Below are 19,521 nucleotides of genomic sequence, written 5' to 3' on the forward strand. Positions count from 1 at the left end.
CCTATTTGTGATTGTACAAACGTATATTTTGATCTCCCTCTTGTATGTCCATAGAAAAAATAGAGATTTTTACTACTGTACTTCACGATTAGGGTAATCGTCATATAAAGCATAATATTTCACATTTTAAAATAACAAAAAATTGTTGTTTCATATTATCTTTTAGGGACTTTAAATATGTAAAATACAAAGTTTTGGCACGAATGGGGAATTATATTCTTTCGCCTCTGCCGTGCTCACTCTTCCGAAATATGTTAAAATTAATTTTCTGGATAAAATTATGATTCGCCAATGTTGACTATTTTGTGTTACGCTCACTACAGAGATCGAAACACGAATTTTACCGTTAGGAGCCTAGAGACTTACCACTGAACCACCGAGTAGTAATTATTATAAAATTATAATTTTGTATGGCAGATGTTTTGACACACGAAAAGTAATGCATTAATATTGGAAGATGTTTGTTTTGAATTTCGCGCAAAGCTATACGAGGGCTATCTGCATGAGCCATCCGTAATTTAGCAGTGTAAGACTAGAGGGAAGGCTGCTAGTCATCACCCTCCCACCGCTAACTCTTGGGCTACTCTTTTACCAACGAATAGTGGGATTGACCGAACATTATAACGCCCCCACGGCTGAAAGGGCGAGCATGTTTGGTGCGACGGAGTTTCGAACCTGCGAGCCTCAGATTACGAGTCGAGTGCCTTAACCACATGGTAATGTCGGGTGGAGACCCTATGTTTGTATATAGAATATGGGTGATTTTATTTAGTGGGTTTGGACAACCTTTTACATTGAGTGTTTATTATAACAGACAAAAAGAAAGCGACACTTTGAGGTTAATGCCATTATTTCTGACTATTTAAGACATGTGAATTTAAACTTAAGTGTATTAATTTTTGTCTCTAAACAATGATTCTATACAGACAATCAAATTACAACGTTTGTCTTTTATCGTATTCACTGAAAAACAAATAGTGTTTAATTATTTTTCCTTAAAAATTGCTAACAAAAAATATAGGTTTTATATCAAATTATTTCGATTTCCAGAAATACTGAAATATACATACGTCCTTAAAAATAACTGCAACTTGGTTTTAAAAGTGAAACTTAAAAAGTATCCCAACTTACCTACTTGTGCCAGTGTTTTCGGAAGGTCTCATCAGTACTATTGATAGGGCAGATATTGTGTAGTTAGATTATTAATATATATTCTTTTTTCTTTTCATTCATAAGTTCTTAGAATTAATTACATTCTTAAATAACTGAGAATTTTTAGATGTTAATTCAGATCTGATAAGAGTAGCTTATAATAATTTAATGCAACGTAGGCCTAATTAAAGGGTAAAGCAATATACTGAATTAATTACTCTTTTTTTTTTTTTTTAATGACAATTCATTTGAAAATTTAGGCTAGATAATAATTCTTATTAAAACCTGTCCACTCTTTTTTGAATCGGAGAGGATATAAACAAGCCTAAAAACTAACCTAAAAGTGTAGATATGTCATATCTGTATGAAGTTCATAATTTTGACATAAACTCTCACAACTATAAAATAAAATTAAAATCTGAACAGTTAATTTTCAAGTGAGAGGTCGCCATGTCCAAAATTTCTAGATGAACGTGTTTGTGCAGCTTTTTCAAACCTGTTAATATTAATAATTTTAGAATGTTAACTGTTCTTTGCATTTCGATGTTTGCATCCTATGTAAGAAATTAACTTGTTTTAACTGTTTGTCATTCTAAACAGAAATGCATAAGTGTATGTAACGTATATTCATACATATCAACAGGCTAGCATTGGTGAATGAGAGATACTGAAAATGGTGTTGCGATGTAGTAGTAATACAAATTACGATAACACTTCTGCTGTACTATTTCTGGTGGTAGTTTTAAGGACTAGTAATAGTACTGTGGAAGCTGGACACACAGTAGAAAGTTACAAATATCTCTCATCTAGGCTCTACAGACTACAAAATTTACTGAGAAGTAGGAAATAAAGTTAGAATTTAAATTAATAACAACGTTGTAGTTGTGTTTTAAGATTTATTAACTGTATTCTAACCTAAAGATAGGAGGGCCTAAAATTTTCCAGGAAAAACTTCCAGTTACAGTCAACTGTAACTTTTAAGAAAGAATACTTATTATTGGAAAGGGTTCAGTAGATTGTTACTAGGATGATTTTTTTTTTTAGCATTTAAGGACAAGAATGGCCTGTTACTGTTAGTTCATTGGGGCCATTCCATCTGCTTGAAAAAGAACAACAACATATCCAGCCTTAATCACTTAAATATTTATCAAGCCTTCCAATAAACTCCCTTAAATATAACTGCATCTATCCCATCTGAAAGTGATTATTTATATAAGTCATCCATCCTCTTAAAAAAGAGTTAAACTGTCAAATCTAAATATGACACTTATTCTGCTAAAATTCTCCTACCATTCTTACTGCTAAGTATGGAAAAAATTGTTAATGAAAGGGTCATCTGATACATGTTACAGGAATACATTAAGAGCTCATCTTATTTTGCCATGAGAAAAGAAAGTTAAAAGGTGGTCTTATTGAAGTCTACAAGATTGTGGAAGGATTGATAGTATAAAGGCCTCCAATTTGCTTGCACTATATTTCAAAGACAATAGGATGAGAAGACACAAATAGGTTTAGAAAAACAACAACTAAACTCCATTAAAGCTAATTTAATTTTCTAAGAGTAACTGGCCATTGGAATAAGTTGCTTTCAACAGTAATGGAAGCTTTTACTTTAATAGAGGAATGGATGATTTTTTTTTCAAAAACAAGAGAGTAGCTTTAAACTTTTGCTTAAAAGTAGGTATGCAAGGAAAACACTGAAGGACCTGAAGGTCTCTTGTTTTGTGTATGTTATGTATGTATGTAAAGTACTTAAAATTTACTGTAAACAATTTTGCTAAAGCTGTTGAAACATATTACACCAGTTAATTTATTACATAAGATTTTAGAATGTGAAACTTGTAATATTTATACCAGAAGTAATAAATGATTTACAACTGAGTGTAGTAACTCAGTATGGTAAGCAGTGGTGAAATAGATGTTTTCTCTTCAAGAATATTACCATAATAACAGTATGACATTGAGTAAGGAGCACAGATAGAAAAACTGTCCAAATCTCTAACAGATTTGAATAGCTAAATCATTCCTCTACTAATATTTCTGAACTCTGCAGAAAACAAGTCTCTGTAGTTCTCTCATTATAACTTAAGTGTTTAATATCCTCTGTTGCCTATTTTTATACACACTCCAATGTATCAATGTATGTCTTGAATAAGAGAACATAATTACACACAGTACTCCAAATGTTGCATTACCATAGACCAATGGTTGCAATAACCTCATTCTTAAATTCAAAAGTATCATAAATAAAAAAATAGCTTTTCTTATGACAGCTGAATATCAAACTCAGAAAAACTACTGCTCATAAAAGCATAAAAATTATTAACATAATGAATGACACATGTTCAGGCAGATCCTTGATAGGTTCACTAGTCACATTCTCCTAGTTGGAAAAATTACCATTCATAATTTTTGTTATCCACATCATACCCAAATGTTACCTAATCTAATCGGTACCATACTTTCTAGTGTTAGAAAGTGCTGATTCAGTAGTGTCATAGATTTATGCATACAACATGAATAAAAATTAAAGCTAATTGAACTTCACCTTCTTTTATTTGGTTTGGTGTGCTTTAGTCATTATTAAAATTTTCATAACAGATACCATTATATCAATAAAGCTAGTTGTAGTTAAATGAAAATATGTATAACTAGTGGTCTAAGTAGAGAGCTATGTGGAGGTATTGCATATTTCCACTTCTTGTGTATGATCATATCATTGTGGTGTGTGATTTCAGATCACATTATTTTATACAAAAGCCAACACTGCTGAATTATTATTTCAAAGCACTATGTATAACATATAACATTTAAAAGAAAACAACCCCAATTAATATTTTAACAGCTAGTTCACACCATGATTGTCCATCTGTCAATCAAGAATAAATATATTATGAATAAATGTTTAGACTGAAAATAAGTTGTGACTTTATCAAGTTAATGCAATGCTAACGTAACTTGTACAAGTACAATAAGTAAAAACTACAGTTTTTGTCAGTATTTTTATGGTTTGAATATACATGAGTTTTGGTCACATTTTTAAACAATTATTAGAATAGCATTGCATAGTAAGACATAAATGTAGAACACGATGGAAATTTATATGCCAAAGATATAGCACATAATGAAACTGGGACCAGTATTGACAGTATAATACTGCCTACTTATCATCCCCAAGGGATAGATATGGAGGTTTAGCTAAAGTATAGAGTGATGTAGTATTTGTCCATTTTATAGAGCTGTTGGAAAACTAGTATTTTCGAGGTAATCACTTGATTGAAAATAAAACCACCCAAGACTGATGAATCAATCCCAACAATCTAGCAAATTTGATCAAATGTCTTACTGTTTTTTAATAGACACAAGATAATTTGTAAACATTTTTTCTGAAGATGTTATGAATATTTCATATACTTATCTATATTTAATAAAGCTTTTCTCTCCCATACATTTTGGTGCTTAACTTGCAGTGTTTTTATTGCACATTTAGCACTAAAACAACACTTGATATTTAGTTACATTGAAGTATAATTCATATTTTTTCTATATGCAGCTTTTTTAATTTTTAGAAATTTTGCTCTGAAGAAGTCATGTTTGGGGGTGGGGTGATATATCTTTTGTGATTGAAAGGTGCATCAGAAATTCTCTTAATGTATTTTCATATTAGATAATAATCTATATTAATTTAAATATCATGATTCAAAAAATGTGAATCGATTTTCAAAAGTCTATATGACAAATGTGATAAGATATAGAATGTTGACTTTTTGCATAAATAGGCTGTTGATTTAACCACTGCAACTGGGAAATTTTAACACTTTACATAAATGATTTATGGTTAATCACATTTAAAAATGCATTATTTTCTGTGTTGACAAATTTCTGTTAAAAAAAATTCAATGTAGTAATGATAACATTGTTTACATTATAATAAAAAAACACCAAAAACTTCTAGTTATTATGACTAACTGTCCAGAAACATAGAGTGGATTTAGGTTTAAACTGACATTAGTTATTAAGTAGTTGTAGAGTTATCTCAACTAATACAAGAAGAAACGTGAACAATTTTGTGGGTTGACCACTTTCTGGTTTGGTGTTTTATTGATGCTTCTTGTCTTGTTTTGGGGCTTGTTGGGTGAATAAACAAATAAAAGTGAGTGGCAATCATCTTTTAAATTAAGACTGTGTCACTGTTGATTTTATAGCATGCATATTTGTATTGAATTAAACTGTCCATTAAATGAAGTGCAAAGAATTGTTTAATGCCTGATAAGTCATTGTGATGGCTTTATTATTTGTAACTTTCATAATTTGTCAAGAAATATATAACTTTTAAGGACTGTGAAGGTTAGATTCAAGTAAAACATATTTCTTTGAAATAAAGGTCTTTTTTGTCGTTGATGAGATTTATATACTTCATAGAGTTATGTGTATGTTTATTTTTCTTTTTTTTCTAGATTGATGTTATAAGCAGTTTTAGGTTCACCAGATGAAAATAAAATTGATTACTTCTGCTGAAGTGGAGTAACTACCTAGTCAGACAGTAAAATATTCAGTGATAATTTTGTAGAATAATTATATTTAAGAAGTATTATATAAATAAATGACTTTCTCTTGTTCTTCATGCTGTTTCAATTGTGAAGCAGATTTTAAAAAATATTCAGCATAAGTGAACAACAAAAATGCTGTAACTGTGGAATGTTTATTCAGATTTCAATACTTGTGGCTGATTGTATGGAACTTTAAAAAACTTACAAAATCATATTTGCACTTTTGTGCTGAAATCTCATTTTTTTATTTGAAAAAGAGCTAATGTAGGAACTTCTTTTGATGTTACAAAATGAAGTGGTTTAGAATATTTAGAAATATAACTTTTATGTCAAGAGTTTATGGCACAACCACTGACATTGAGTTCAAAAATCCTTGTGATGCACTCCAACGTTATTTGAAAGTGCCATTGTTTGCCCAGAATGAAAAACCTTTTAGTCCAAGTTTGGCAGAAATGAAGGCAGCTCAAAAGCTATTTATTCCAGGTCCAAAACATGAAATTAAGTTTTTGGTATCAGCTATAGATCAAGCTAGAATGCCCAAGCATGATCTTCCAGAGGTAGGTTGTAAGAGAAAAAATAAAAACCTTTATTTTCACTGAAATATTTTTTATCATCAAGTATTTAATAACTTTAAATAGAATTTTATCCACTTTTTGGTGTGAGAATAATGGCATAACTTGTTCTCTATGAATTAGATTAAATAAATCGGCCATTCAGTCCATGAAAGTCATCCTTGCATCTTGTAAAAATACATAGTTGAAGCAGCTAGCTTATCTTTAGTGTCCTTTCAAAATTGATATACATATCCAAATGTTTATATAAATTTAACATCCCAGCACACACACAGTACGTCATCATTAGGTAAACCACTCCAGCAAAGACACTTCATAATCAGCTAATTAAACTATTCTGTAATTCCTGTAAAGAAGTATTTTTCCCACATTAATATCACACAAACTACTCCAGTGAAGATTATTTTTTGCCAAAGAATGAATATGAATTTAAATTTCTAAGTTGTATCTTTATTGCATATATACATTTCTATTTCTAGTCTTATGTTACCATATGTCTAATAAACATCAAAAACAAATTGAAGCTTATAATAGTTTTTTTTTTACTTTACAGAGAAAATAAAACTTAAATTTGTAATCATCTGTTCATTTTAAAATATTTTTATTCTGTTAATCTATTTCTAAATTATGTCCAAAATATTGGTATATCTTTCATGTAGCAAGGAAATTCAGAAGACACACCAAAGTCTTGTCCGGAATTTCATGATTTTTACCTGTTTTATTTACTTCAGCTAAGTAGTTGGACAAATATTTTAAACTTTATTATTTCTTCCACTTTTTATTTTATACATCAACAGTTATCCTATCAAACCAAAAAAATCCTTTGTGAGTTTTTGTACTCCATATACATCACTGTGGGCCTCTTTTTATTGAAAATATAATTTATTTAAGCTATGAACTTCAGACTTTTATGATAGTTTAGATGAATCATATATTTATTTTTGTTCAAGTGATAAGCTATAATATGACTATTCCTAACTTAAAAACTTTAGATTTTTTTTATTTTAGTAACAAATATGTAACTACAATTGTAAAAAGTCTTCTAGGAAATGGAACAATTTGAACTTTTCATATGTTTATAAAAAAGTATACTTTTAACATTTGATTTGATACATTTTCTAGGTGACTTTCATTGGTCGTAGCAATGTTGGAAAATCATCTTTGCTGAAAGCAGTATTTTCCCAGGTTCCAGATGTTATAGTGAGAGTTTCTCGTACACCAGTAAGCTATCTAAAAGTTTTATTTTTTATTAATATTCAAAAATATAGCAGAGATAGTAGGTTCTTTTACTTAATCTAATAACCTAAGAAAACTTATTCCAAATAAAGTCTGTAATCACAATGAAATATACATGTCTCATATTCTTATTAATTAATTTTAACTTGTATTTCCAGTTACTAGGTTTCCAAAACATTAACACTTATTTCTAACAGTCAGATCATTTCAGTACTTACAGTAATAAATTAAAACAAATTGTTTACAAAAGTTATTTTGTAAATAAAAGCCTTATGAAAGTAATAAACTTCATGACTGAATTTAAAACTGAAAAGTAAAACCACAAAAAAAATATTTATTATGAATTCTTCAGTGTTAGGTATTCTATCATACTGTAGGAGCACAATGAATAGCCATAAATTATTTTATCAAGTTAACTTTAATTACTGTTTATAGAAAAATAGCCTGAAAAATATGCTAGTAAACTGTTTTTATATTATTTTTAAGAGAAAAGATGTCAAAAGGGCTGATTTTTCTTGCATGTGATTGTTTGAGAGTTAGATTTAGATTATCATGTTTAAAAGAAAGACACAAGGCTTAATGTGGTGCAAGAAAATTTTCCTTGTAATTTTTTGCACAATATTCACAGTCAAAACATCTGCAGACTTTCTGGAAGTTCAAAATAAACTTCATACTTAACTTTAGAACTTATAGAGAGGAATCGGGTAAATTGTACTGATGTTCAATTGATAGTCTCCATTATGAGATACAACTTGTACATCAGTCATGTTTGTAGACATATAATTGATATTTTAATCATAATATTACAAAATAGTAGGAATGAACAAGTATTCCACATAATTCATGTTCCAAAAAGAACCATTCTATAAAATTCCTAAGCATAAAACCAACCATTCAGAGTATTGGTTATGATATGTTATTTACAAATATACTAATATTGTGCTGAAAATATTGTTGACATTTCTGTATTGATGATCCAGAAATTTCTAAAAGTCAACATATCATATCAGCAAAGCTGATGTCTTGGACTAGTTTGTTTGTTTTGAATTTTGCGCAAAGCTACTCAAGGGCTATCTGCACTAGGCTCGGACTATCACCGAAAAATTTGTCCAGGTTACTTGACTGGTCTGTGGGTATCTGCTTTTGATATTCTGATAAAAAGTACACATATTTAAATATCTTTCCAACCCAGTAGATGGTACCATGTATTACTGGATATACCTGAAACAGTTTCTAAAGGTAAAGTATATACTTTGTACAGATATAATATAAAATGTAAACAAACAAGAGTATTAAAAAAGTATGAATTTAAAATGAAGTATGGATCCTGCTACAAGAAGTAGTGATAAATAATTACAACGTAAAACACAAAGCAATAGATAACATAGATATGGTTATATTGAAACTTTGCACATGTTTTATCCACTTTATGGATATATAAAAACATATAAATAGGGGAAAAAATATTAAAATTTTAACAGAAAGCAGGAATCATTGGCTATTCATGGAATTGCTATAAGAAATATCTGAAACAAATTAAATGTTGCAGTAAAACTTACAGAAATGAGTAAAGTGACACTAGTTTGGTTGGAATTGTGATTTTTATAGTTAAATGAAGCAAGAAGTGTTGGTGATTGGTTATCTGTGCAAGTGTGGATGTCTGTTGAGGTAGACATTTTGGCACTGTAGAGAACTGAATATTATTGTTGGCATGTTTGGTGGTTAAGAAATTCTATGTTCTTTCTTTGTAGTTAATTAATTTTGTTTAGAATGTTTAATGTATCTAGTTTTATTACTTTTATTTTTAGTATTATAATTTCATTATAAAGATTGTTCTTGATTTTTAGTGTAGTTTGTGTACTTTGGATTAATCTAATCTCTTAAGCCAACCAAACCTCATAAGATATTTTTTGGCTTACAGTACCCTACTAATGAAACAATGCATTCTAATCTTTATAATCAGATACTTTAGAAAAGTATTTTAATTAGCTCTGTTGGTATTTAGTTTCATTTTTAATTCAGCTGTAAATACATAATATCTAATCAGAAATCATTATTTGATAATAATAATAATAAAATTAATCAAGTAAAATTTTAATTTAAAAATTATATTTGTGTTTTGTAAAATCACTAAATGTGCTAAGAAAATAATATTAAAAGTTGAATTTATGAATGATTTTACACACACACACACACACATCATGCCAATAATTTTATGTTTATAAGTATTCAAAGTAACTTAAAAATAGTACTTCAAATGTTACAAAAATGACCAATATAAAATCATTAATTTAACGAAGAAGAGGTTTTACCAGAAGGCTTTGCCTATGGATAGGGAAAAGGCTAAATGCACTATCACTTTTCTTATTAGATAGTATGACCATGTGACCAGGAGGATGCTGCAAACATTCATTAAATGGTAATTAATCCTTTAAAAGTCACATGACAATTATTACTTGTTACAATTGAATATATAACCATTATAAGGTCTGACAGATGTCATCCAAAAATCCATGCAAATGTTCTAAGTATTGCAAGTTATGATGTTGAGAAACAAAATGAACAGGTAAGAATTACCTTGTACCTTTCCTTTTAATGCAGAAAAGTAAACTTATGAGAAGGCCTTATTAGATGTTTTAGTATGTTTGAACAGTAATTGGTAGAATGAAATTATAGAACCTTCTAATGTTTTTTTTATATTTTTGTACCTTATGAAGATAAAGGAGATTTGACATATTTCTAGGGTCACACTAAATCAGTAAATTTCTATCAAGTTGGACGAGCCATGTGTTTAGTAGATGTGCCAGGATATGGATATAAACAACCAGAACATTTTGTTCAGTCAGTGGAAGGCTACATAAGTAACCAACCTAAGTAAGTTCGTTTCTAACAAATAACACAATATTTGAAGGAACAAGAGGCTCTTTATGGCTGTCCACCTAATTTCATCACACACACAATTGCCTGTATTCAATACTGATTATACAAAAGTCATCAACTTCTCTTTTGAACTTTTCCAATCCTATTGCATCTACCAAATCTGAAGGTAATCTATTAATAAAATAAAATTACCTAATTTACAGATTGCTTCTATACTGCCAGGTGTTAAATCTGTTGTACCTAGTCCTACCAATTTTTATATTAAAGATGAAAAAAATATTGCATGAATTCTACTCATTCTCTTTATAATTTTGAACTATTCAATCAGTTCAAAACTATTCAAACCTTTCTTTTGTCAAAATAAAATAATTTTAAAGACCTTAAGGTGCCGTCATATGACAGCCTTTCCTTTCCAGAAAACATCATAGTAACCTCATATATATAAATATATATATATATATATATAGATTATTGACATTAATTTAAATCTTAAATGTTGTGAATAATCCCAACACTTTATTAAAACTCTTGTTTTGGTTCACTAGTTTAAAACGAACTTTTCTTTTGATTGATGGAAAAGTTGGATTTAAACAGTGGGATGCAGTTGCTGTAGAGATGTTAGAAGAATACAGGATTCCCTATGGAGTAAGAATATATCTTTAATATACCATTATGACCTCTTTATACAAATGAGTACTGTTACATCTATTTTTAAATAAAACATTTCACCCAGATAAATTCTAAACTATTTATAAGTTCTGATTATTTCAAGGTTTAATGTTAGTAGCTAAAAATATAAAATTTATTTCTGTTTCTCGAAAAAATGTGTAAAAATGTTCTGAAATCATCATGTAACTAGAAGTACTTAAATAATCACAGTTAGATATGAGTCTTTGATTATAATCATAATTATCAGTAAGTTACTTCATTATCTCCTTAGACACTGGAATAAGATACCTACCTATTTTGTATTAAACTATGCAAAGGCATAACCATAATTTACCAGGTGAGGGAGGGAATAAGTTACCAAACAATTCTAAAGAATTAGTTCATCAAACAGTGCTTTAGGAAAAAGAGGGCATTGGGTGATTCTATATATTACTAATGGACCAAAAATTAGCTACATTTGTCACAGAAATATATAAACAGGTTTTCAAAACTAAAGGATTTTATGATCTTCCTAAATGAAAGTTAGGCTTTCCTTAATTGAAATATTTTCAAATGAAAGAAATGCTTTTCTTTGAGTATCCTTCCAAGTTTTTCAAAAAATAGTAAAGGTTTGGGTTACTATGAAAAAAAATATCTTGAGACTTATTTCTATAAAACTTACTCAAAATAATTACACCTTTTATGATTATTATAGTAAATTCTATCTCATAAGTTTTAGTTATTCATTTATTGTTAGATAATAAAATGAGTAGGACACGTTGCAGCACTCTATTTTTAGCCATTGTTTTGTGTGAAATAATTAAATCCTTGTTTTACGTATATGTAAATATTTTTGTGGTTTCTTTTTTTCTTTAATAATGGTAATTTTTATAACCTTCCTACTTTGTTTCATTTTCAGCTGATAATGACAAAAATTGATAGGGTATCTCATTCTGTACAACTCAGGAACTTAGTGGCTCTTCAAGAAATAAGAAATAAAAATATGTCTATCTGCTGCTTCCCCCAGCCATTTCTAGTCAGGTTGGTGTTTTACTTCTTGTTGGAAGTAAATCAGATCACTAACAAAATGTTAACTACACTTTACAAGAACAGTACTTTACATTATTTATTTGTCCTAGAACTACTTTCTCTATCACTGATCATGCTCATTCTGATGGCTGTGTTTATACACTGTTGTGAAACACTGCAGGTTTTATTGTAACATGTTTCAGTGAAGAATGGTAAAGTTCAACCATGAACTATATATCTTGCCAGACACTTCACAGGTTCTACACTGTATATGAAGGTTAGTTTCCAAGATCATATTTACATAGACTGAGAGCACCATAAGTCTTTTGTAGCTGCACTGGGGGCTGTAATAGGTATTTGATAAAGTGGAATTACTGTAATTCCAATTTCTTCATCCAGCTTATAAAAAAGCTGTTGACCTTAAGGTGTGTCTGAAAGTTGTGAACTTTAGGCTTTTAAGGTCTGTAAACTTTAAAGCCTTGTTTATTATATTACTGACTTTATTGTTTTTATTATAATAGCTTTTATGGTAGCCAGGTTGATTTTTATAAGTTCAGTCTTCACTATGTATATGAAGACATGGTTTCAGAGATCACTGCTTTTTGAATGTTCTAGTATATGATTTTTTTTTTACCTCTGTAAAGAACACTAAAGGGTTCCATTCTTCAAAATGTTGTTTTCTTAAGCAGTACATCATTAAAACTTGCTGTATGAGCATTTTCTCTGGATAATACTTTAAATGTATGTGTGTGCATATATATATGTTGCTAATGATATGTCTCTCTGCAGCAGTATTGTACTGTCAAGTAGGAATTTGATGTGAACAAAATATATGTGTGTTAGATACACCATCCATTGAGTTCCATGCCCTACATCTGGGGTAACACACCCTTGTATTAATATATGCAAGTGATTTTTGAAATTATGGTTAACCTCATGTGTTGCAAAACAAGTAAACAAAATAGCCTATATGATATTGATTGTCATTTTTCTACAGTATACCAAGCATAACATATGAATTTGAAAGAAGGGATTTTTATAAAATTCAGTCAGGACATGAAATGTATATTGTCACTTCAAAGGAATATTAATCCTTAAACGACAGCCATCATCAGTTGATGTTGCTACCTACCTATAACATTCCTGCTGTTTAAGGGTTGTGCTTTCTTTATTACTGCTGGTGTTTAGCACATATTGTAAGGATTTCTGTTTGAGGCCTTTGCAGGATGAAAATGTGGAAAGGACTTGCTTCTTGTAATAAAGGAGTATTAGAATTTTGCAAAAAATTGAATGTTATTAATGAGAAATGCTTTCTTAACAAAAAAAATGTGGCAGATCATAATATTTCCAATATATTTTTATAGATTTGCATACATAAAAGCCAAACATTAGACCAGAATTTTAAACAAATAACAGTAACATCAGTAAATTAGAAATAAATGAAAATAATGGCTATCTTAATGCATGCTTAAAATTATACTAAATAAACATCCAGGTTTTCTTTAACACTATTTTTAAAAATAAGTTCAGTGTTTTTTATTACCATAGCATTTTGGTATGGTCAATGCCAATTTTGACTTTTGCTTTTTCAGGATATTTATTCCAATGCATGTGACCTAATATTGTATTCCTAAGCTTTATGTTTTAAATTCCTTAACAAGTGTTCTTTTGATTTGGATAAAACTGTGCCAAAGAAGTCTTTATTTATTTCTTAACCATATTTATGATAAAACATTTTCTTTAAGCTGTTTCTGTGTATGAATTTTGAGTTGATTCAGTTAGTAACACAGTAATGATTTTGTATTTAATCATCTGTAAATAACATTTCTGATTAAACACTTGTTTGGAAATAAATGTGAAATGATGTGGATGGTAAGTACCTAATATCCATTTTAGAACATTTATTAGACAGCAATACATTTGAGGTCGTTCACTCTTGTTGTAACATTCATTTATAACCATAAAGCAGTGTTTATTAGAAATGCCTACCATCTGTTTTCCAAAAGTATTTACAATATAAAAAATTGTAGGGTTTCTAATAGGCAGTACAGTTATTTTCAAGCAAGAGTGAATTTTCTGTATAAATATACACAAATTAGTATTCTGCAAAACATAAAATATTCTTGATTTAATGTTTTTTAGAATAATTGAAGACTGTGTGTTCTTTTGCAGTAATTTGTTGATTTCACAATCTTTTCATCACAGCCTTTAATAGAGGTGTACACTAGAGTAGGGTGATTAATGATATTTGCTAATAGATTAATCAGTTAGTCCCATGTTCCTTAAGACTTGGTATATATTGGAAAACAAAAAAGACAGTTGTCTCCCTTTAAGCAGCAGTTAAAAATGAATTACAGAAGCATATAGCTTTAGTTGCTTTACCACAACAAACTCAAAAATACATGTTTGATGGAAATGGGAATTGAACCAGAGACCCTCCCCTCAAATTATGATCTTCCCCTTCTTCTCAAATCACCAAAGATGAAGAAACTTCATTAGTTGATTATTTTTGTAACAAGTGGTTTAATCATAATTTCAATTAATCAGTTATTTTATGTGACACTATCTGATCTAATCTCTACACACGTAATAAATTAAGTTATCTAGCTACAAACACACACACACACATGGTATTGCCAATAAATAGACATATGCACACAATATTACCAAAATTGTAAATCAACATTCCTTAAGAAGGGTCTTATTTTAATAAAGAGTAGAACCTTTTGATATTTTATTCTGGTTTCTTGTTACCATGTTCTTATAACACACTAATGGCCCTCAGGTATGGGCACAATTTTGTAGAAAATGGATGCAAACTTTGGACTCTTAGATTCACAGACCAGCAAGATTAGCAATATTAGATATGACAGTTGAGTTTTTATAACACAGTATTTACTTGTTTGTTTGTTATTCAACCTAAGAAAATTTCAGTTAGGTTTAAATCTCTAGCAGATTGTATTTGATAATCTTTGTAAATGTAAATTCCTGTTAGATTGTGTTGGATAATATTTGTGAGTGTAAATCTCTATTACATTTTGTTTGTAAGTCTGAATCTCTATTAGATTGTTTTGGATAATGTTCATATGTTTAAGTCTTTAGTAGATTGTACTGGATAATGTTCAGATGTGATTGTTACATCTAGAAATAAACAAATTATTAATCATAGTTATTTTTATTAATCAAATGAATTAACTATTTAAAATCAATTTTGAAAACTGTAATACCAGTAAAAAGCATCTACAGAAACTTGCACATTGTAAAGACATATTTACAGAAACTGATTTGGTTCACTTAGAATATTTAACTGCAACAATCTACATCATGTACTTTACAACATATTTCTACAACAAGGATGTCATAATATTAAACAAAAGGCTCATATCTGAAAAACGTTTTACTTACTCTTTGTCATATTTGTGAAACTACAGGCAATTAAAATATAATGTTATGAGTAAGGATTCCTGATGTTACATATTAAAGTATAAAATTTGTTTCTGCAAATTTAAAAATTCATAATGGATATTTATGTTAAATCTGTCCTATAATTTCAGCTCCACTACAGGAGAAGGTATTGGCTACCTTCAATCATTCCTAGCTCACATTACAGGGAGTATGAATTTCAGTGGAGCATGATCCTAGTTTGATGGAATGCTGAGAAGATATTACAAAGTAATGAATAATTTTTAGTAAGACATCAGTGAAACTTGTAAGTTTAGTTCACAAGTATGATAAACATGTTTTATAAATATTAATAGATGGAAATACTACATTATGTGAAGGTAGTTTTGAGAAAAAAATAATTATAACTGTTGAAAGAGGAGAACTGTATTATAACTTAAGAATAAATATTTTTTGAAGCACTTATTTTCCCTGGTAACTAATAAGTTACAATTATTCATTTAATAAAGGTTATGCACTATTGTATAATCATTTTCAGGAACAGTTTATTACATACCGACTTTGGTCAAGTATACTATGTGATTGCCAACTGTCGAATGATTCAATAATGTTTTATTTGGATTTTTCAAACCAAGTTCATTATTATAAAATAAGTCAAATATGTCTAAATTACTATTTTTGCTAAACAGTTATAAAAGCTTGTTCCAGGAAAAAAAGCAAAAAAAGCTAGACTGCATGAAGGATATTTTTAACATTAAGAAATAAATATTTTTTTTTTTTGAAAGCATTGACCTCATATTTGCATATTTCTTTGAATTTCTTAAGGTACTATTAATTTTGGCAAATTACTTTCCTTATGATGCATCACATCTTAACATAGTAGTAAATTTAGAATGTGAACTCTTGAGCTTGACTCCAGAAACCTACCATCTTCAGTAATAAGAGTTGTGAAATATTTTGCAAACAATGTTTTATCACAGTATAAAAATAAGCTGTGAATGAATTGATCACATGGTGATTTGTCAGAGAACAAAATGGATGATGTTATTTCTGATGCTTCGTATCAACTAAATGATCTTGGAAAAAGAATAATGGTGTCTGGTTTATCATTTAGATGTATTGAAAAACACAACAATACAGTATATGTTTTCTTTTGTGTCTGAGTTAAAATATATAAAGGATTACTCTGTGTAATCTTACAAAATGAGAATTAGTGTCAGTGGTCTGGCCTTGTTTTTAGTTTAGTTTCAAAAATAAACCTTCTGACTTACCTGAAGAAGAATATAAAACTTCTAAATTTTAGGACACATTGGTTTAGTTATTAAAAAAAGAGAAACAGCTATAAATAAAATTTTATACATTGGTAAGGATAGCAGAATATTTAAAGTGAAACAAGTTATAAAAATAACTCTTGTTATTATAGCAAAACAAAAATTTATATTGGAAAGTGTTTGTAAAAAAATTAAACAGATTTGCTCTCATGCTTCAATAATATATTGTTTGTTTAAAATTTGCAAACTGGATTTTCCTGCAAGACTGATGATTTGAAACATTGGTGCTCATAATTGTGGTATGTCACATTTTGTAGCAAAATGGTTTTCAAGAATATACAAGTAATGAATTCTCAGATTAAAGACAATTTTAAGTTTTCTGTTATCTGCAGAACTTGATGTTTAATATAGTAATGTATATGAGAGAATTTCGTATGTAATCTCTCTCTACATCTATAGAAACTGTTGATTTTACCTTCAGATGTAGTGTTGTTCTTCCAAAGCAGTATCATTTTGTATTTAATAATTTGATTTATGTTCAGGTTGATGGCTGTAATAATTTGTGGTAAATGCTTACATCTGTTTTGACAAAAATGACTTTAACCTATCATGCAAACAGTGACTGGAAAAACATCCTGTTGATTTTAAACTTTTTTATCATATTTATTTCACAAAATTGCTTTGACATGTTGTTCACTTCCTGGACTAATTAAACAATAAACACAAATATATATTATTATTAATATTCTGATTCATAAACGGCAGGAACATTTTAAAACTGATATATATCTTTTTCAGGGCTGAATGCTTATTTCAACAGTTTTATTCCTAGAGAATTGCAAGTTAATATAATAAAAGTGTTTCCTTTTATGAGCCTTAAATTTTAAGGTGTTATCCAATGTTAAATAAAAAAAAATTACATGTTAAGAAGAAATGTTTCAGGTTTTTTGTTGTTGCTAGTAATGCCACTGAAAAACTGAACAAACTAGTCACATCCAAGGTTATAAATTTTCAATAGTACAATAGGTTACAATAGTATTACTGCATTGAAGAGAACAATTACAGTATATTGAAGAACATGTAGTTTCTAGCATCGACAGAGCTAACTCATTGATAGAAGTTAAGAGTTGTATTTAAATCTGATATAAGAATAAGAAATATATTTAGCTTTAACCCATTAAAATACCACACTAAGATAGAACTGTTTTTGTTACAGGCTACTTTCTCATGTAAGGCCCAAAATTAATTGTCAAAACTTGTACACAGTGAATGTTTTGTTGTCAAGTTAGGACTAGTATAATATAACTATTGCTAATGATAATTGTTTGATAACTAGAGAAGCTAAGAAGTACTAGACACTCAAACTGAAAATTAGTTCTAAATATAAACTTTTTCCTAGTGTTTTTGTGTCTGTGTCATTTGTGAGTAGTATGTTTTATTAATTTCATGTATTTTGTCAAGATTTATGTTGTGCTCATGTAAGGTGAATGAATTTTTTTTTACAGAATATAGTGTATATTAGAAAATTATTGCACATGTCATTATGTATAATAACTCCTAAATAATGTATTTTATAAATAAATTGTCAAGTTACACACACTTTTATATAATGTGCTCATTTTTAAAGATCAAGAAAAGTGCAAATAACATCCTAGGTGAAACGAACTTAGTTACTTCTATATCCAACGATCTGTATTAAAACAAAATATAATTGTATTTATGAAAAATTTATAGTTATTTTTTAAATAAGTGGGTAGAAAACACGTAGCATGCCCGCCCACTATAGTTCTAATCGGGTTTTCATGTCATTTAAAAATTTACCTAAGCAGCAGTCGTTTGTAGACTTAACTCTCTAGTTGACAACTTTTTTTTTTTTTTAGGTACTGTCATTTCTGTGTTGGTCAGCATCCCTTTTTGTTTTAATTTAGAAGACTTATCTTGCTCTATCCATGTAAAAAATGACAAATTGTTTGTGCATGCTTCCATCGAGTTGTGTGTGGGTTGAAAGTAAAGGCCAGCGTGGCCAAGCGTGTTAAGGCGTTCGACTCGTAATCCGAGGGTCGCGGGTTCGAATCCAGGTCGCACCAAATATGCTCGCTCTTTCAGCCGTGTGGGCGTTAGAATGTGTGGTCAATCCCACTATTCGTTAGTAAAAGAGTAGCCCAATAGTTGGCGGTGGGTGGTGATGACTATCTGCCTTCCCTCTAGTCTTACACTGCTAAATTACGGACGGCTAGCGCAGATAGCCCTCGAGTAGCTTTGCGGGAAATTCAAAAAACAAATAAACAATGGATTGAAAGTAAGTTATATATTTATTCCTATAGCATTTTTTAATGTCAAAAAAATAGTGGTCTTACATTGCACTGTACCAGCTTTTAAATAGTAGAAGATTGTATGTTTGTATGTATACCACCAATTCTGTGCTTATCGAAATAAATTTAACATTTTTAATGTTATGATCCTATTATTTATTAAAGCTAATGCCGTTCATTTGCCGGCCTTTTAAAGCATGTAATGATGTTATTATTTTGTATATAAAGAATTATTAATAAATTTGTATATTTCTCAATATTCTGTAGATGCAGCATGTTATAGCGATAGTGATACTTAATGAGTATAGATTTTTTTTTTCTTCTAAAGTTAGTAGTGAGTCATCGTAAGAAACGTTTAGAGAAGTCTCCTTGATTCAAACGTACAGCGCGTCATGGTTGATGAAACCCAGCTATTTACCTCATCCACTACTTTCACAGATAGAAAACCTTTTAAACGCTTGTATTTTCG

At 29.3% G+C, this 19,521-nt stretch overlaps 1 protein-coding gene across 5 annotated transcripts; it reads left to right on the forward strand.

Annotated features, from left to right (window-relative positions):
* Positions 1-1,157: 1,157 nt before the first annotated feature.
* On the forward strand, positions 1,158-18,342 carry LOC143230802 (GTP-binding protein 8-like). 5 transcript variants are annotated; one of them, XM_076464959.1, is made up of 7 exons: positions 1,158-1,190; positions 5,610-6,259; positions 7,397-7,495; positions 10,254-10,384; positions 10,936-11,035; positions 11,958-12,079; positions 15,622-18,342. In XM_076464959.1, the coding sequence occupies exons 2-7, from the start codon at positions 5,993-5,995 to the stop codon at positions 15,701-15,703; spliced, it is 801 nt and encodes a 266-aa protein (XP_076321074.1). In that variant the 5' UTR covers positions 1,158-1,190; positions 5,610-5,992; the 3' UTR covers positions 15,704-18,342. The 5 variants fall into 5 exon arrangements, with proteins under 5 accessions (XP_076321074.1, XP_076321073.1, XP_076321078.1 ...); XM_076464958.1 differs by lacking the exon at positions 1,158-1,190 and adding an exon at positions 1,206-1,344; XM_076464963.1 differs by lacking the exon at positions 1,158-1,190 and adding an exon at positions 1,412-1,710.
* The last annotated feature ends 1,179 nt before the right edge of the window (positions 18,343-19,521 follow it).

This window comes from Tachypleus tridentatus, chromosome 10 (genome assembly GCF_004210375.1).
Source record: "Tachypleus tridentatus isolate NWPU-2018 chromosome 10, ASM421037v1, whole genome shotgun sequence".
In the NCBI taxonomy this organism is placed as follows: Eukaryota; Metazoa; Arthropoda; class Merostomata; order Xiphosura; family Limulidae; genus Tachypleus; species Tachypleus tridentatus.

Bases quoted from the DNA above. Each gene is read 5' to 3' on its own strand.
- LOC143230802 (XM_076464959.1), top strand. From the start codon at position 5,993: ATGAAGTGGTTTAGAATATTTAGAAATATAACTTTTATGTCAAGAGTT. The intron at 6,260-7,396 runs GTAGGTTGTAAG...TACATTTTCTAG, and splicing joins CCAAGCATGATCTTCCAGAG to GTGACTTTCATTGGTCGTAG. The intron at 7,496-10,253 runs GTAAGCTATCTA...ACATATTTCTAG, and splicing joins TGAGAGTTTCTCGTACACCA to GGTCACACTAAATCAGTAAA.